A 19853-nucleotide genomic window follows, 5' to 3' on the forward strand; every position below is an offset into this window, starting at 1 on the left:
TGTCCCTCACATGCCCGGTCAGGTTTATTTGAACATTGTTTGACTTGAGTAGAGTATGACTTGCAAAAACCCTCTTACCAGACCCAGGCAGCTCCCATTTCCTCTACGCTTGTAATTTATCCATTAAGATCTCAGATCCCGAGGCCATATCCTCTCTTGGGAATGAGTGGCATCCTCATGGGCGGAAGTGCGTTTGTAGCACAGGGGAGGTTAACATCAGTGTAATTGGGATGATTCAGGTAATTTTCTTGAAGGGCTCTCTCTATAACCCTTTCCAACAACTGTTCTGACAAGACGGCCAGTGTGCCTCGTGCCAGCCTCAGGCCGACCCTTGTAGTTCTGGAGGAGCAGGGAGGCAAGCACCTGACATCAGTCACTGAGTGACTGAGCAATCTCTCTGCTCCCTGGTTTAATCTTCCAGAAGTTTTTCTTTGTTTTCAGCGATCTAAGTGAAATAATAAATGGTCATGAGAAAAACAGTCGCAGCCAAGGCAAAACCTGAGTCGTCGGGCACTGCAGCTGTTATGACGAGAGCTCACAAAAGTCTCCACCATCTGCCTCCAGCCAAGCTGCTGTGTAAGCCAAAGGGCAGATTTGGCAAGTGTGTCAGGACTCGCATCACATTTGATCCAGGGAACAATTTTCTTTGGGAAGCTGCTTTGCCCTGTTCAGCTGGCTCAGTTCCCTCGCCTTTGCACAAATGGGATTTAGACGTAGTTATCCCTGGCTACCCTGACAGCTTTCTCACCCTGCCTCCTAATCCATAGCCCTTTCTTCTTCCGATAACTTCAGAGAGTGCTTTTTTTTTTTTTCCTTTATCTGCGCTTCACTGGCAAGCAACAGAAAGTTTGTGGAAGCATGAGGGAAACGGTTCCGACTTAAGGTCTGAGCATCTCGAACAAATGGATGTGCTGCTTCATGTTCAGCATGCTAATGCTTTGCTCTCTTTGCAACACATCTTTGACTTCTCCCCAGAGCAGTGTCCTGGCAGGCAAGTCGCTGCTTTTCACATCAATTGTGTAACCTACCTATAGGTACAGATACTTTTGAAAAAAAGGACAAAAACTTAGTGTTTCTCTTCTTCCCCACAATGCTGCTTTTTTTCCAGATAGTTGCAGTAAAAACAGAGCAGAGGTGTGGGGTTTTTTTGATACACCACCCCCACCCCTCGCAGTAAGAATTCCACCACTTTTTCCCCTTAGGACTTAGCTACCAAAGAGATCTACTAATGCATTTTCTCATCAGTTTGCAAAATCGGAATTGCGTGACGTCTAGAAAAGAGGTTTTCAAGCTGAAGTGGAGAACATGGGCTGTGAAAATTGATGCAATTTCAACTGCACCTGCTAGGCATGGGAGCCTGTGGGAGATACCTAGGTATAGGTTTTTCACCCCCCCACCCCTCCTCTTTCTTCACAGAAGTAAAATTTAATTACAGAGTGGGGCAAATTCTTCAAGTGATGTAGAGGCTGAGCTAAATAAAACAGTGACAGGGAAATGATAGCAAGGTAGGAACATGAATTGGAAAAACACCTCATACTTGAGATTTTTGTATTAGTCAAAGGTTTCATTCAGCTCCTTTTTAAATGGGAGTGGGTGTGTGGGGGTTGGTGGGTGTGAATACTCATTATTTCCTGCAAGATGGAAAAGAAAGAAAAGGTCACTTTAAATATAATTCATAGGGCTAATGGGTAAATCTACCTGGTTATTATATCGTCCTCCTAAATCTTTGGTTGGAGCTGAGTAATGTCATCTGATTGCTTGGCTTCTGCTGCTCTGAATACCCCTTTACTAAACACTTTAAGTAAAACCACGGGTAAGGTCCCAGTAGAAATTGTTTGGAATTTAATCTTGGTGATAAACTTGCGGTTAAAATAGTGTTCTGTTAAAATAGTGCTTTTTTAGTATTATTAAAATAAACAAATAACATTGTTTAACATGAAAGAAGGAAGGGCAGGAGCAATTGAATATTTTTGTGATCTTTTTTATCTCCGTTTGAATGTTACAGAATTGTAAAGCTAGATGCTGTGAAGGTGGGTCAGAGTTTGTCACAGTATCTGGGTTGTTGCAGTTGCAATTGAGGGACAGACGCGGTCCACTGCGCGTTTTCCTGCAGGGACTGGCCAGTATGGCCTTCAACCTTGTGAACACAGTCCCCAAAGAGGGGGGAACGGTCTCTGGTCTCTAATGTACTTAAGGGCAGAAACTGAGGTCAATATTGTGAGTAGGAAGAAGAAAAATTTTGCCAAATACTGCAGTGTGTGAAGTGGTACCTGTAGTGGGTATATCAAGGATAATGAGCTAAATCTGCTTTGTTTTCTTTTTTTTTTTTAATTGTGTAATTCTTATGTATAGATTTGTTCTAAATAATAATAATATTTTAAAAAATCCTGAGATAAAATTTCCATTCCAATTTTTCCAAGCTTCCCTGGTAGCTGTCACAGTACTTACAGAGAAGTACTGTGTTTACTTTGGATAACTGAGCAGATCTTCTTTCTTTTTCAAATTAAAAGCTTAATAATAGACAAAGCAGTTAATCAGTACAACTCAGTGCAGTATAAATTGTTGAAAAACTAAAGTCTTCTCTCATAGAGGTGCTAAATCAGGTCAAACTCCGGTTTTCAAAAGGGTACCTCATTCTTGAGTGTGTGCTTCAATATGCTTTTAGAAATTGTAAACTAATTCTGGCTGGGGTTTTGAGGTGCCTGTTTCCCTTTGGTTTCTGTAATTGTCTATCAAGCCTCTCCCAAGTGCTCTCAAAGATACATAACTTGTGATAAATTACCACTCTGACCAGGTACTGAGGTTGTTTATGCCTTCAGTGTAAAATGTCTTGTGACAACTTTTTCTAGTCTGCTGTATTTTTTTTAATCTCGTTTCACTGTGGCATGTTTTTAAGATAAGCAGCAGTTGAGGCTTAAGTGAATTTTCCTAATATTATATCAGTGTTTTTTGTCTAAAGCTAATGAGATAAAGAGATTCTTTTTAATATTTTCTTAATGCAAATCTTTGCACATATCATTCTGTCTGGTAAGAACAAACTGTATAAATGAAAATTACAAAATCAATAAGTTGTTTGAAATTTGGCTTTGGCCAGAGCTCTTACTAAGATGTATATATTTATCTGCTTAAAGGTTATTAGTTAAATGTCTTTGTATAAAAAAAACCTTAAGTACAAAAATACACCCAGCAGAAGTTTGATGGGGTGTATGTTTTAACTTTTATGGTGCTATAACCCAATTTTCAGCTAATGATATTATGAAATATGTTGCAGCTCATATATTCCATACTCTTAATCCACCGATGAATTTTGACTTACCTTTCCATTGATTGTCCCCAGATGATTTTCATCAAATGAAGCAGTGATTTGGCCAGCATTACTCGTGCAGCGATTGCTTCCCTCAGTGCTACTCAGGAACTGCTCTTCTCTCCCTCTCACGTCCCTGCAGCTCAGGGCAAAGCTGCCTTTCTGGTAGTCCCTACATGTAGGATCTGTCCTTGAAGGAAAGTTAAAAGAGGGTAAAATGCACAGCTTTGTGTCACAGGGAGTATCAGGGCAGGTACGTACTGCGTGGCGATGGGTGCTTGCACACACAGCATCCACGTGCCAGGTGAACGACACATCTCCAGCTGCACTCCCTGTGAAACCAGTCCTCCTTCCCCGTGGCATTCCTATCGGGGTTTTGTATGTGCCTCTTTGTAATGCAGAATATGTGCTGCTCTGTTTAATTTTTTTACTTCTGATTATTCAGTACTGCACATAAACAGATGTGCACATAGTAAAGTGCCCCCTGTTAATCAGGAGCTGTTACACCATATGGCATGTGAAGATGGATATTACAGCTATGGGATGAGAACCTCCTGTTCAGCAACCAGGTTCACATGCGGCGAGTACTGTGTTAATATATTCTTGCCAATGCTGTCAGTTCCTTCATCTGGCGAGTCAGCCTAAGTGGCGGCGTGGATTTCTGGAACGTTCCTTCTCCGCTGAGTTAAGTCAGTGCTGAAAGCCCGTCTTCCCATTTAAAAACTTTGTAAAGGTACTGGTGAAAAAGCGGAGGGTGCTCTGAGCTGCCTGTACTGAACTGCTCTTAGATATTGCCCAGGGAAGTTGTGGATGCCCCATCCCTGGAAGTGTTCAAGGCCAGGCTGGATGGGGCTTTGAGCAACCTGCTCTAGTGGAGGTGTCCCTGCCCATGGCAGGGGGGTTGGAACTCGATGATCTTTAAGGTCCCTTCCGACTCTAACCATTCTGTGATTTTATGATGGTAGATACAGTGAAGACGCAGATGGCCCTATTGCATGTCCAGTGGTATTTCTTGGCCCAGTTTCTTCTAGTGACCCGTCTCTCGGAGAATCACAAGAGTAGGAAAGTCCAAGAGGCTTCACGGATCAGATGCAGTGTTGTGACCGATGTGCTCTGATGCTGAGAGTGCTGACAGTGAGCGTTGCTGCTGCGAGTGGTCAATCCATAATACTGGGAACACCCACCATAACCAGTGAGTGAGGTGTTTCCACCATTGTTCGCCATTATGAGTCATTATTCTAGTTTGCATTGAGGTAGTCCACAACGTGTCAGAGCTGAAAACAAATTCAAAAGGTCACTTTTCTTTGGTTTGTGTGATACTTTAACAGGCTCAGGGCACCTAGAGATTCTTCTTCCCCAAGGAAGCCCACGATCTGGGAACCACTCTAACGGACGTGTTGCTTACAAGTAGTTACTCAAAACCACTTTAATGTGATACTCGGCTGCCAGAACTGTCATCAAAGGGTTGAAGTTGCCTGGTATCTGAAATCTTATTTAAAATGAAGGTGGCATTAGCTCTGTAGTGCTAGTTTCTTAGCACACTTAACAAATGATTGTATAAGCACGGAAATGGGTGTGTTTGCAGCAGAAGTAAAAAGTCACTACACAGAATATTGCCTTTAGCAGGTGCCATGTTGTCTCAAAATAGCTGCTCCTTTCTCCTAAAGTGCAAGCAGCCTGTCTTTAAGGAGGAAGGGGATTTCTGCAGCCATCAAGATTTGGTTTCTGTTAGCAATCAGTTGTTGCTCCGCACCTGGGCTCCTACTGCCCGATGCCAAGATGTCAAGCATCTTACAATGATTTCCTGTAGTGGAGGATTGTAGTCTATGCTCTTTGCTTTTATTTCTCCTCTCTTGAGAAGAGCCATTAGTGGTGGGTGTTTTCTTCCTTAAAGTGCGTTGTTTATTTTTGTTTCCACAGCTATGATATTTTTGGCCTCAAACTGTGCGTCAGACTTCTTTGAGATTCAGAGCACTTTGCATATAGTTCATGGGCATCTCTGTGATGCGCTTTATCAGTTGGAAAATGAAATCACAGACAACGTTTCTGATGGATCATACTTTGTCATTTATCCCTTGATTTGGGACTTTAACCGTGAGATAGCCTTTATCCTTTTGTTGATAGAAAAGCTCTCTGGCAGAAAACCAAACCATCATAAAGGGAGCTGATCAGGAGCTGTTTGAAGTGTCATGTTGGATGCAAGGAAATATCGATGTGTTCCAAGGCTAGCTGTAGCAAAAAGGCCATATTACTGCTTCATTCTGGTGCGATGTGATGTCTAGCAAAAGTTTTAGTGGCAGCGTATAGCTAAGTGCTGATCAAGGCATGGGGGAAATCCAAATTTCTTTTAAAAAGGCGGACACACTGCTGAAGAAGTCAAGCTAGAAATGGGCAAAGTTAGCTTGGGGAGGGGAGATTTTAACTTTGATTTCTTTTTCTATTTTAAGTATCTTACCATTATATTTCAAATTTCAGAATGGGTTACTGCATGGAAGACAGCTTTCTCCCTGTTTTTAAAAAAAGCTCACAGTTAAAAGCAACTACTCGCTACTTTTCAGACCTTCTTGCCAGTAATTAGTACAAAGTCATGGTGCATATTGCAGTGCTCACCTTTTATCTACTGTTAACAAAAAAGTAAAAAAGACCTGATATTAAAGTTCTTGAGTAACGGAAGGCCATTATTTACAGGGGGCATTAAATTCATGAAGTGCGGCTTGGTCTGTAAACTTCATTTTTCTTTGCTGAGTGGACTGTACCAGAATACTCAGTCTGTGTTCTAAGGGTGTCATTTTATATCAGCAAAGCTGGAGCTGCTCTCTTTGACAAGGTACTTTGTTGAAAGCAGGAGTGTACCTTGCTGAGATCCCTCGCGTCACGGCAGCGAGACTTTGTGCCCTTCCTTGGGGCAGAGCCTTGTCTTGGTGGAGAGAGGATTTCAGTGCTTCCATGGTCCCTGCTCTCCAGGTAGCTCCGGCGCAGCGCGACACTGCATTCAAAAACCTCTTCATCTGTTGTGTGCATTGGTTTGTTGCTTGGTGGGGTATTTATTTTTTTTAACAGAAGTGAGGATGTTCGTTTCCCAGGTTTTCCTGCTGCATATTCTAACCAGCACACAAAACTGGGAGGTGGAAATCAAGCAAGATGCATTTTGCTGTGAAACCCCCACTTGAATCTGGAGCACAAGCCACTCAGTGCGGTTGTGTTGAACATATTTAATAACAGGCTGTAAGCGCATGAGGCAAGGTTCAGACTCAGAGGAGTGTAGCATCTGTCTGACATCCCAGCTTGGACAAGGATCAAATGAGGAAAGTTTGTCGGAATTTCACTCAGCATCTGTGTGCTTTACAAACTATCAGAAATGTGTGCTTTTCCATAGATACAGAGGTTAATTATATCATAGTCCCATAGGTTTTCTGTGGAGGGCTATAGGTAAAGCACGTTCCCTCTGAACCACTTTAACAAACGAGTGACTTGGATGATGAGCTTTTAATTCTCTAGGTTATAATAAATGACAAAAAAAAAGAGCAGTGATTGATTTATCTTAATTATGTGCTAGCTGCGATATTGTAGAGTTACCAGAGGGAGGCCGGAACGAGTATTTGGGACAGAGCTGCCTTGGGGTGCGCAGCTTTTGTAACAGTTCTTGCCGTAGCTTTGCCTCTCTTACCCGGTAAGGACCCGCTTCCCTTACCTCTCTAAAACCGTGGCCGGACCTTCAGCACATGCCACCAGCCAGGGCCTGGCCTCCCAGCACTGGCAACCTGTGAGGCACGCTCTGTTTGCCACTTACGTTGATAGCTGGCAATATCCAACTCTTTGTCCAGTTCAGTCCCAAGAGGAGATACCTGCTTACAAGGACTGGAGCGGTCAGTTCAGTTCTCACAGGCTGCATCGGAAACGTGTGCTGGGTGATTTGATGGAAATTTGACCCTCCTGATGCTAATTTAAGAATCCACCACCACCGTAGTCCTACACGAGTCTCTCTCTCTGACAAGCTTAGGGTAATTTTGACTGTGCTTTCCTCTAGGAGGACTTTCGGAATAAAGTTGAAGATTACATTAAGCGCTATGCGAGATGATGAAGGGAGATGAATGGCAGAACCATGGCTTCCATACTAGAGTTGTCCTTAACTTCAACAACAACAGCAACAAAACCAGCCCGGATTGTACTAGTCCTGTGTCCATGTTGTACTGAAGAAGAAAACTAACTTCATAACTTGTCCATGTTAAAAGGAGAGTTCAGCATAAATACAGCCAGAAATTGTGTATGTTGGTTGAAAAAGTTGTTTGCTTACTTTTAAAAAATGTTTACTCTTCTGAACTGTACTGTATATCCTGGTGATGAGATATGCTTGAGAAGTTAAAAGAAATCACTATTGAAATTGTAATTACACTTTTTTTAAACTCTTGCTTAGTTTGGAGGGGGGAATGAAGGAAAAAAAAAAAAAAAAAAAAAAAGAAGAAACCAGAAAAGGTGGTGTGTTTTTGGAACACTTCAAGTTGGCAATAAAATGGTCTCCTGTGAACCAAATCATAATACTGTTGCCTTTGATGAGCAGAAACAATACGAGCCTTTTCCAAGAGTCATTCAGCTAAGGCTTAGAGCTTGCCAGAATGCAAGCGCTAAATGAAACTCTACTTCTGATATTGCAATTCTTGATTATATTTAATGTAAGTATGTTTTTTGTCACACATTTGGAATTTTTACGTTGTTATTTTCAGCTCCAGTTTGGGCTACAGTATTTTTTTGTTTCTATTCATTGTGTGAAGTAGTTAAAAGAAATATAGGCTAATCTGTAACTTAATTAAATGTGTAGTATTAGTAAAATTATATATATAATATATATTATATATTTCTGTGAAAATTTAATGAAAGGGAGATTTTTTTTTTTAAAGAAATCTGCCTTTGGCTTTCCGATCTGGATGTTGTGAGGGAGCATCAGACGCTGTTTGATCTGATGAAAATAAATTTAAGCACCATTACCTGGAGAACACCTAATTGTGTTCTTCACAATTCTGCACTGAAAGTGAATGACTAATAACGCAGCTGAGAATAATAATGCACTGCACCCTCTTTTAAAAAAACACTCATGCGCGCCTGGCTTTTTTGGTAATTTGAAGGGATACGATGCTATAATTGCCTTTTCTGTAAGTAGCTGTATATCAAACGCATAGTGTGTGCAAGCAGAGATCCTTCAGAAGAGAGTAGCGTGTACCTCAGGAATCACTTCAGAGTAAATGCTGTGAGAAGCCGCTGCCTGTCGTGTGCCAGAGCTCCCGGCCGCTCGCCCACTGACCCAGGCTGTCCCTGGGGCCCCCGAGCCGGGGGGCATTGGCATAGCCTCAGAGACCACAACGCGTTTTGCTCGTGGGATCACACAGAGGAGGTGCAATGGAACAGATTCAAGCTTTTATAAATAGATAAACCATAGAAATAAACATTCGTGTGGTTTCATATGGAGCAAGTGTGTGTGTGTGACGCTCGGGTGTTGACTGTTGGTTTTTTATCCCCTTGAACCATTATGCTTCATTTTTTCCTCTGCAGCCTCAGAAGGAAACCCAAATGGCCTCTGTCATTAGCTTGGGCAGAGGTGGGTTGCAGATTTTAAGCATAGTGCAACTTTGCTTGTTAAGTTTTCCCTGTGCCTTTTCCCTTTCAGCTTCACAGGTTCCTGTACGCGTTACTGGAGGTCTAGGGAAGCAGGGAAGTGAAATGCAGAGATTGGCATGCAGGAGGAGAGCTTTATCCTGAGCTTCATCTCTGGATAACAGCTCTGTGTGCATTTAAAATGAAACGTGGACCAGCATACTACCTTATGCAGGCAACTGCAATGAGGGATCTTTGCTGCCAAAATAGTAGTGTTGGCTAAGGTAAGCACTCACAAAAATGGAAAGGTTGGAAAATATGTCCAGTTTTTGTGTATTGAATCAGAACAATTCTGTTATTTTCAAGCTGAAAACGCTGAACCGGTTTGCCTTAACGAAGATGAGTGCTCCTTGCTGTAGCAGCACCCTGGTACCGTGATCACCTTCTGTCCTTCAGCAAAAGGGGAAAAGTCTCTGCGTCCTGGGCTGTCACCCATGCCTGGCTCCCCGCTCTTGCCTGGGAGCCACCCAGGGCAGAGCAAATGCAGGGGGCTGCTTTGGAGAGCCGGGAAAAAGCTGTGTCCAAGCGTGCAGCAGGTTTGGGGTAGCGGCAGCCTGTGTGAACACACAGGTGCAGTCATCAAAGCCAATCCCCCCCTCCCCAGTACAGCCCTGCTGTGTGATCCCTTTGCCGTGTTTTTGCTTACCTAGAGGAGATGAGCTCTGTTCAAGCTGGGATGCTGTTAGCTAGTTCACAAGAAGGCTTATGCACCAGTTTCTTCCCATCCAGAATTCATTGGGGAAAAATGTTAACACCTCATCCTCATCCTAGAAGAGCCCATTAGCTTGCAGTCCAGGAAAATAAACTGAATTATTTTTTTCCCGAACATGAGGAGCCGGGAGATTTTTTTTTAATTATATTTATTTTTATAGGTATTTATATATGTATATTTAGATATGTTTTTGTATAGATACAACTCTTTCTAGCCACTCTCAATTTCCACCTCTCAGCGAAGCACTAAGCTGGGGTGCCATGGGGGGCACGGTTCACTGCACGTGGCCAAAATACTAGAGAAATCTCACGGGGAGCTTGTCTCTATCCTGCACGCCCGTGGACCCCTGTGATGGCAGAAGGCAAACTGTCCTATATGTCCCTGAACTGTCACCTGCCCTTGTGGCTGGTCAGTGGGTAGAGGCTCATAAGCAAATAGCAGTTGTGCAGGAATCGGCTTCTGTAATTCCCACACAGCTTTTGGATCAACCTTTTGGCTTTTCTTGGGGTTGGTTGGTTGTTTTGGGGGTTTTGTTGTTGTTGTTTTGGGTTTTTTTTTAATTAATTTTCACCCTAGGCAGGTAGCCATCTTCCAGAAAGGCTCTTCAGCTCTCCCTGGCAGCAGGGACCGTAGTCTCTGAGGCCCTGGGTGCTCCCCATCAAATTATGCTGTTTGGTTTTTTTTTCTTAACTTGTTAAGTGCCCCTGAAAAAAAGCCCCAAATATCAAATGGTAAAGTAATAAAATGCTGCAGCGTACTGGAAGAGGAACAGGGGTTGGGACCTGGCAGCCAGGTGGATGGCTGGATGTCACAGAATCACAGAATGGTTGGGGTTGGACTGGACCTCTGGAGATCATCTAGTCCAACGCCCCTGCCAGAGCACGGTCACCCAGAGCAGGTTGCACAGGAACGTGTCCAGGTGGGCTTTAGTGTCACCAGAGAAGGAGACTCCACTACCTCTCTGGGCAGCCTGTTCCAGGGCTCTGCCACCCTCACAGGAAAGAAGTTCCTCCTCATGTTGAGATGGAACTTCCTGCGTTCAAGTTTGTGCCCGTTGCCTCTTGTCCTGTCACTGGGCACCACTGAAAAAAGACCAGCCCCATCCTCTTGACACCCTCCCTTGAAGTATTTATAAGCATTGATCAGATCCCCGCTCAGCCTTCTCTTCTCTAGACTTTTTAGTCCCAAGTCTCTCAGCCTCTCCTCATAAGAGAGATGTTCTAGTCCCCTCATGGTCTTTGTAGCCCTCTGCTGTACCCTCTCCAGCAGCTCCCTGTCCTTGAACTGGGGACCCCGGCACTGGACACTCCAGTGGGGTGTGGGGCTGGATGGGGCCTCACCAGGGCAGAGTAGAGGGGGAGGATGACCTCCCTTGACCTGCTGGCCACAATCTTCTTGATGGACCCCCAAGATGCCATTGGCCTGCTTGGCCACAAGGGCACATTGCTGGCTCATGGTCATCCTGTTGTCCACCAGGACTCCCAGGTCTTTTTTCCACAGAGCTGCTCTCCAGCAGGTCAGCCCCCAACCTGTCCTGGTGCAGGGGGTTATTCCTCCCCAGGTGCAGCACCCTACACTTGCCTTTGTTGAAGTTCATCAGGTTCCTCTCTGCCCAACTCTCCAGCCTGTCCACGTCTTGCTGTGTGGTGGTACAGCCTTCTGGTGTGTCAGCCACCCCTCCCAGTGTTGTGTCAGCAAACTTGCTGAGGGCACACTCCATCCCTTCATCCAGGTCATTGATGAATATATTGAAGAGGACTGGACACAGAACTGACCCCTGGGGAACACCGCTAGTTAATGGATCTCCAACAAGACTCTGTGCCCCTAATCACGACCCTCTGAGCTCTGTATTTCAGCCAGTTTTCAATCCACCTCACTGTCCATCTAACCCACACTTCCTAAGCTTACCTGTGAGGGTGCTGTGGGAGACTGTCAAAAGCCTTGCTGAAGTCAAGGTAGGCAACATCCACTGCCCTCTCCTCATCTGTCCACCCAGTCATACCATTGTAAGATGGATGTCCTGCTGCCTGGCACGTACAATTTTGGGGGGGTTGGAAGACGTGAGGGTTGGGGGGAACAGTGACTGGGTTTCCCAAGGGGGCTTCTTCCTGAACCAGCAAGACACTGAAGTGGATCTGGAGTGGTCCAGAGACGTTGGGGATGGCAGAGACCAGTGGCAGGGACGGAAGTCCCCTCACCATCCCAGATCATAGAATCACAGAATGGTTAGAGTTGGAAGGGACCCTAAAGATCATGGAGTTCCAATCCCCCTGCCATGGGCAGGGACACCTCCACTAGAGCAGGTTGCTCAAAGCCCCATCCAGCCATGCTGCCCAGCCTCCCACCAGGGGACTTGACCCCACTCCTGGTTCCTGATGAAGGGGAGGACCCCTGACCTGCCCACCCAGGGATCCCCATAGCTACTCCCCAGGGACCCCGCTGCCTTGGAGGGGCAGATGCCACTCAGTCAGCCCTCCCAACCCATCCACCCCAAAGGGTGCCCATGGGACAGGGGTCAGTGCTGTTGAGGGGTCTCTGGGATCACGGAGGCTCCTGTGGGGCAGCGAGGGTGGCATATGGGGGTGGGGAGGGCCCGTGACCCACCTGGACCTCAGAGTTCACAGAGGTGGCCAGTGCTGCGGATCTGCACCAGAGACGGGCACCTGGTTTATTTATGTATTTATTTATTTAGGTAGGAAATGCACCTTATTCCTGTTGCTCGTTAGCCCAGAACACTGCCATGGCCACCACTGGGTGCTACCAGCTCCCACCGCCAGTTTTTACCCATCGCTTCCCACCTCCCAGACACAACCCACCCCACGCAGACCTTGGCCTTGCGCTGGGGGCCAGGGCAGGAGGTGCCTTTCCTGCCGTGGAGAAAAAAAACGAAGGACAAAAAGAGAAAGCCGTGGCGGTTCCATCACCCGGGGTTGCACCCAGACCTGCTGCCCTCGCCGTGACGCCCACCGCCACCTCCCGACGATGCTGCGGGGCCAGCAGGATTTCAACCCCACCCCACCCCATTCCCCCCCGGCCCCTTTTCTTTCTTAATTTTTAAAAATTTTCCTCTTTTTGGCAAAACACAAGGCTGTGGGGTGCCAGGAGGGAAGCAGATGGGAAAGATGGCGGCGGTGCCGATGGCCGAGGTGAGCCGTGCTCCCCGGTCCCCCAAGAGGGCTCCCCGACGCCGGGGCAACCTCGCCGGTCACCGGCATCCCCTGTGGCCAAACGACCGAGTCTTAAATGACGGATTTATTCGGAAACTGCCGGGCGAGCAGCACGTGCGCGGTGCCGGAGGGGTACCGGCAAGGGAGGAGCGGTGGCGTTTACCGTCTCTGCCTCCCGAACTCGGTACCCTCCCCGGGATGCTCCTCCGCCAGCGTCTTCCCGAAACGACGTGTGCTTTCGGGGGGGGGTGGGGGCGCCCCGTCCCTGCCCCGCGCCGGCGGCAGGGCGCCCCTACACGATGCCCTCGCTGCGTTTGCTCCTCCACACCACCAGCGCGGTCATCAACAGGGTGACGAGGACGGGCAGGAGGATGAAGGGGCAGAGGACGCCGTTGGGGGGGTCGTGCAGGGCCCGGCCGGAGGGGGAGCAGTTCTTGAAATACTGCCTGTGGACGGCCACGAAGAACTCGTCCACCAGGCGGTTGGGCCAGTAGCAGTCGAGCCTCTCGGCGATGAGCGCCGTGCAGTTTGTCAGCTCCCCGTAGGTGCTGCAACACAGACAAAGGCACCGCCGTTACACGCCTGCTGTTACACACACCTGTGCGTGTTAGTTGAGATTGTGTCTGAGACTGTTACCCGAGTCCTTTTATTTTTTTTAAGTAATTTTTTTGAGACCGTAGGTAAATAGGTATAAAAAAATGTTTTTTTTTTTGAATTCCCATCAGGTTTTGCTACTTCGAGCACGCTTTACGTGCTCACCCACAGCCCAAAGCACAAAGAGTTTTCACTTACAGTTATTTTATTTTTTTTAAGTATTTTTTTTGAGACCGTAGGTAAATAGGTATAAAAAAATATATAGTTTTTTTTTTGAATTCCCATCAGGTTTTGCTACTTCGAGCACGCTTTACGTGCTCACCCACAGCCCAAAGCACAAGGAGTTTTTACTTACAGTTATTTTATTTTTTTTAAGTATTTTTTTTGAGACCGTAGGTAAATAGGTATAAAAAAATATATGGGTTTTTTTTTTAATTCCCATCAGGTTTTGCTACTTCGAGCACGCTTTAAGTGCTCATCCACAGCCCAAAGCACAAGGAGTTTTCATTTACAGAAGGAAGTGGCTAGCAGCGAGGGGTTTTTTGTTTTTTTTTTTTTTTTTTTTTTTGGTTTGTATTAATTTTTTTCATGGCCCGACTGATGCTATTAGAAAATACCGGTCGGACCCAGATAACCCTCTGGCACCTTCATCATATCAAAAGACCTTCAGGAAACCCACCCCGAGCCACGGAGCAGCTCGCGTGGCTGCCGGCCTTGGGGGCACCATCCTTTAGCCTGGGTTCAGCCAAAAGGGGGCAGAAATAAGTACAGTGAACCTATTAACAATACTTTTAATTGCCTAAAAATAAGGGGTTTGGGTTTTTTTTTTGCCTAAAAATAAGGGGTTTTTTTTTTGAACCAACAGCATGCTTTTGAAGCTCGTGTCTCTGCAGTTTGCAGCGCCACGCTTTGCAGGTCCACAGGACCACAACCCGTCCCACCTCTCCCTGGCAGGCAAGTATATTTTTTGAGGTCTGTTTGGGGTATTTTTTTCAAATATTTGGAACATGCGGAGCAGCCTTGAGCAAGAGGCACTGCAGGGAGAGGACAGCCCCTGTCTGTGCTGGTGCACCCACCCACCCTCTGGAAGGACAGGTATGACCACGGGTTTCAAATCCAACCTGCTTTAAAACTGGCTATGAATTAAAAAAAAAGAGGGTCTGTATCGCTTTCTTTTTTTTTTTTCCCATCCCAATTACTCACGGCTAAGCCGAGAGAAGCAGAGCTAACCAAAAACCCGACTATTCAATTAAAAACCCACCTGGGGGAAGAAATGTCTTATAAGCAGCTGCCCGGCTACGCTCTGCAGCCTCTCTGTATCTCATCAGCCGGGTTTTTGGGCAGGCAGCGGTTGCCTTGCTGTGCCCGTCGGCACACGGCAGCGCCGGAGGGAGGCCCTGCAGAGTCTGCTGATTTAATTAACGGGGCGCCTGGAGCTCCTAAAAGCGGCTTCTGCTCAGCGTCCCAATGTGCAAAATTACCGTTTCCCGTTCACCAGCATCCTCAGCAGACCTCGGGGGCTAAAGCGTCTTCAGGAAGCAGAGGCAAAGAGTTAACAGAGAAGCGAATAAAAGCTGGTTTTTGTTTTTTTTTTCAAACCGAAGGGCCTCACGGCGGCTGGCTTTGCCCTTCCCCGCCTCGGCTTTCGTGCTGCTGAGTAGCTGCTCCCATCGTCGCACGTGAAGACGCGCAAGGAACCACAGCGAAACGATGTCAGCAAACGAAAGGAGAAATAAATTGTAATTAACGCTTTGCGCTTGGGCAGCGTCCGTATTTCCGTGCTCGGATGGCTCCCTGCACACCGGCTGGACCCCAGGAGAGGAGCCAAGGGGCTACAGCCCCGCGAGCAGCGTAGAAGGGCGAGGAGGTGGCCATGGGGCTACGATCGGTCAGTCCAGGCATGGAAGGAGGCCCTGCCATCCCGATGGAGGGGTCTGCAGCTGTGGCTTAAAATACCTTAAGTCTCTTGTCCCTTTTATTTTCACGTCCCCCGCCTTTGTTAAAGCCACTCTGCTCTGGATGGGATTGCATCCTCAGCCAGGAGCAGGTGGCATCGTGGCCACTGCCACCCGCTGTCCCCGCACACCTCTAGAGCCCGGTGTGGGGCGAGCAGGAGGGGCCTGGAGGGAAGAGGGCCAAGGGAAAACAAAGTCTGGATGCTCTTCAAGAGACAAGTTTCTGCCCTTTGCTTACACGAAGCACTACTTGACCACGACAGTTTTATGACCAGCCAACTAAAGGCAAAGCTGGACTCTCAGCTGTAGCCGAGTGCTTTAATTTCTTCCACTCCCTCTCATCGACCCATGGCCATCCATGGACGTGAACCACTGGCTGAGTCCATCCCTTCCAGCTGTGCGGGTCCTGAGCTGCCGTGTCTCGCATCTCATGAGACTCTGTCCATCTTAGAATCATAGAATCATCCAGGTTGGAAGAGACCCTTGGGATCATCGAGTCCAACCATCTGCCCTACTCTACAAAGTTCTCCCCTATACCATATCCCCCAACACCACATCTAAGTGACTCTCAAACTCATCCAGGGATGGCGACTCAACCACCTCCCTGGGCAGCCTGTTCCAGTGTCTGATCACTCTTTCTGTGGAGAATTGTTTCCTAATGTCCAGTCTAAACCTACCCTGTTGCAGCTTGAAGCCATTCCCTCTTGTTCTGTTGCTAATTACCTGTGAGAAGAGACCAGCACCAACCTCTCTACAATGTCCTTTCAAGTAGTTGTAGAGAGTGATGAGGTCTCCCCTCAGTCTCCTCTTCCTCAAACTAAACAGTCCCAGCTCCCTCAATCGTTCTTCGTACAATTTATTCTCCAGGCCCTTCACCAGCTTCGTTGCCCTCCTCTGCACCCGCTCCAGCATCTTCTGTCCTCACATGCAGAGCCCCAAAGCACATGGCATGGAGGACCTCCTCATTACCAGTGCAACGTAGAGGGCTACCAAAGGGATCCATTTGCTGGGATACGGATAAACCAGACCGGTTGGAACCAGGCTGCTGCTTACAATGCCTTGTCAGAAGGGATCAGAATCCCACCGGAGAGCAGCAGTGTTGATGCCCGGGGCTGAGCGTGTTCTTCCCTGCCACAGCCGTGGTGAACATTTGTCCCATTGCATCTCCAAAGCGGCATCTGGTTCTCTTTCTCTCCGCAAGCAGAGCCACGTTATTACATTAGCACCAGGCCAGTGTGGTCCCACCTGGGAATTCAGGCTGTCCTGATGGTGAAACCTCTCGGGAGGGGTTGTTTTTCTGCCTTCTTCTTGGCATCCCACCTCCTACCCCACAGTCCAGCCCAGGAGCTTAATGTCTCCCTGCCACGCTCAGCCAGGAAAAGCTGAGCCCAGCTCCGGGAGCAGGGAGGATCATGCTATTTTTGGCATCCAGAAAGAGATGTAATCCTCAGTCACAGACTGAAAACTCTCTTTGGAGAGAAGGCAGAGTCAAGCTTTTGGCTTTAACAACCCTACATCTCATTTGCAAGCCTCCACCTCCCAAAATACCATCTCCTCCAGCTGAGTGAGGGTACTGAGCCTCCAAAGCAAAGCCTCCAGAGAGTACATGCTTGCAAGTAGGAGAAAGGCATCAACAAATCTCAGCCCCACCACCACCACGTCCAACGTGGAGGACTGTGTGCCGTGCCCCGCTGTGCTGGGAATGCCACTGGGGTCAGGGCGCTGCCAGCGGCTACAGCCCAGGAAGGGACCCCATGGATGCTGCTGCTGCAGCTGAAGTGAAAGGTGACACAGGTGCCCGACACAGCTGCAGAAATCGAGTGACACGGCATGCCACTGGCTTTGCCGCCGCAGCCCTGGGCAGGGGGGGAGCTCAGTCTGTCACCCACTGCTGGGGGAAGAGAGGGGACAGGTGTTTAGGGAACCCCAGGGATGCAGCTGGGACCACCCTGGAGATGATGGTGAGGACAGAAACTCAAGTTAGTGGCATCAGGGGTGTCTGGGTGCTGCAATGCCTGGCAAAACACTCAGACAACTTTTTTGTGAGGAGGACCTGAATGTCATTGACCCTAAATAAGACCCGAGGTGGGACTGTGCAGAAAAATCACAGAATCACAGAATGATACAGGGTTGGAAGGGACCTCTGGAGATCATCTAAGTCCAACCCCCTGCCAAAGCAGGTCCACCCAGAGCAGGTTGCACAGGAACGTGTCCAAGTGGGGTTGGAATGTCTCCAGAGAAGGAGACTCCACCACCTCCCTGGGCAGCCTCTTCCAGGGCTCTGCCACCTCATGTTTAGGTGGAACTTCTTCTATTCAAGTTTGTGCCCATTTCCTCTTGTCCTATCCCTGGGCACCACTGAAAAAAGACTGTCCCCGTCCTCTTGACGCCCACCCTTTAAGTATTTACAAACATTGATGAGATCCCCCCTTAGCCTTCTCTTCTCCAGACTAGAAAGACCCAAGTCCCTCAGCATCTCCTCGTAAGAGAGATGTTCTAGACCCCTCATCATCAAATACCCACACCCTGCATCGTCTCCTCCCTTGCCCTGCAGACCAGGGACTGGCTGCCCTCTACAAACAGCCTGACGAGGCCTTATGGCTGTAAGGGGGTGGGTGAACCACAGGGCAGATCCCTGGCCAGGCTTCCAAGAAGCTCTGCAATGGCTCAGTTCGGTCGGAGTAAATAAGGATGCAGAGAAGCCCCCTGGGCCACCGACCCACACTGTGGCACGTCCTTGCAGCTTTGCAGAGCAGCCGGAGGATCTGAGGATGCGACATCTAAGGATGGTTGTCCCTGACTTCCCAACCTGCCTGGGAGCAAGAGGAAACTGAAGGAGCAGCTGTTTTTAATGATGTTTGCCAGGGGCTGTGAATAGCCAGCGCAGCCCAAAGCCACACGCCGTGTTCTACTCATTACAGCTGAAAGCCAGGCTGCAAAACCTGGCTGGTTAGTTAAGATGATATTTGGAGTTAGAGGACACGACAAAAGCCTTTCCATTGGGTGCCTCTGCCCCCACGGGAAGGTATCTCTCTTTGCCTCTCACAAGGACCATCCAGTTGTACGTGCAGAAAAAGCCCTGGTTGGAGCCTTTGGGCTGGTCCTGCTCCCCCCAACCCTGAGGAGAGCTTGGCAGCTTCGAAGGAGCAGTGTTCCCACATTGTGCTCCCTTTTCCCAACTGGGATTGGGCTTCTCTGGGATCTTTCCCAGTACCAAAAAATCACCAGCAGCCCAGCAAGGGCTCCCCTGGGAATGGCAGCTCTTGGGGGCTCGCCTGCACTTTGAGATGGAGGGATGGAGACGTGCCTGCGGCTGGAGAAGCGCTGAGCGTGGAGGGTGTCCTTGGCTCCCCGTGGTGGCCAGCGTGTCCCCAGAGACCAATAGACAGGGTGGGGAAAGGAGAAGCAGCCTGCACCCACTCCACCTCCCTCTTCTTCTGCCCCTCCTCTCCCTTGGTTTTGCCTTAAATACCAGCATCTTAATTTCAAATCCTTAAAAATGCCTTAAAAGACTAGCTTTAATTACTAAAAAAAAATGTGATTATTGAGCTGATGTAGGATAGCACTGGGAACAGGGCAAGTTTTCCCAAGCCATCCCACCACCAGAGGCTGTGGACAGGGAGACGAGCAGGGAGACAGGCAGCCTGCCCTGAAAAGTATGGCTTTGCTCAGTTCTAAATATTTTTTTCCCTACCCAATAAGAACTGCAATTAAGACTGTTTTCCTCATCCCCATGGAAACGGTTTGGGTTTCAAGGATGCTGCGGCAGGAGGAGGCCGAGCATCGCGGGGACCAGGTGGGGATGAACATCTGCAGGCAGGATGAGAATGGGGCTGGGCCGCTGGTGGGAAGCCGTCGAGGACCGATTTTATGGTGTGACGGGACCTGAATGCTTACACTGCTGTAAAGCCTAAGCAAGGCTTCTGTTTGGTTTTTTTTTACCACTGCAACCGGGACTGGAATTTATTCCTCACCAGCACCCTGGTGCGGACGGTGTTACGCTATGGATACTGGTTGGGGCTCACAGGATCACCAGCTCTCCCTTTTGCCATGAGTATCAGGATTTTTTTTTTTTCCTATCCGCCACAAATCCCTTCCTTCAGAAGGGGAAAAAAAAAAAATCCCACAAGGCTTTCCTTTTGCTTTGTAAATTAAAAGAAAAAACTGATTTCTTCCTCTGCAAGGCTGCGGGGTGAGCCTGGAGACATGGTAAAGGTGTAGCCAGAAGGGACCTGACAACCTGAAGCTAACTAAGTAGATAACGAGATGATAAGGTAACGGATCAACCTGTTGTCTATAAGGTAATAGGTAAACAACCTGAAGACAGGCTGTGAGCGTGTTCACGGCTGCGAGAGCGGCCCCGCAGCAGGGGTGGTAGCGGGGCAGGGTACCAGGAGCCGGCAGCATCGGCACATTTCTGGACCCGGCCGCAGCTGTCAGCCCGGCAGGCGAAATAATACCACTCCGGGGAGCTC

At 48.0% G+C, this 19853-nt stretch overlaps 2 protein-coding genes across 4 annotated transcripts in view; one reads left to right on the forward strand and one right to left on the reverse strand.

Annotated features, from left to right (window-relative positions):
• Positions 1–8145, forward strand: part of UBE2F (ubiquitin conjugating enzyme E2 F (putative)) — a 91336-nt gene extending 83191 nt beyond the window's left edge. Inside the window, exon 10 of one of the 3 annotated variants that reach the window (XM_074144854.1) lies at positions 7332–8145. In XM_074144854.1, coding sequence (XP_074000955.1) covers positions 7332–7382 — 51 coding nt within the window. In that variant the 3' untranslated portion in view covers positions 7383–8145. The remainder of the gene's footprint in view (positions 1–7331) is intronic. The other 2 variants (XM_074144853.1, XM_074144855.1) reach the window with 2 other exon arrangements.
• Positions 8146–12352: 4207 nt separating this feature from the next.
• RAMP1 (receptor activity modifying protein 1) overlaps positions 12353–19853 on the reverse strand; it is a 35588-nt gene continuing 28087 nt past the window's right edge. Inside the window, exon 3 of the mRNA XM_074145685.1 lies at positions 12353–13377. Coding sequence (XP_074001786.1) covers positions 13122–13377 — 256 coding nt within the window. The 3' untranslated portion in view covers positions 12353–13121. The remainder of the gene's footprint in view (positions 13378–19853) is intronic.

The sequence above is a fragment of the Numenius arquata genome, chromosome 3, assembly GCF_964106895.1.
Source record: "Numenius arquata chromosome 3, bNumArq3.hap1.1, whole genome shotgun sequence".
In the NCBI taxonomy this organism is placed as follows: Eukaryota; Metazoa; Chordata; class Aves; order Charadriiformes; family Scolopacidae; genus Numenius; species Numenius arquata.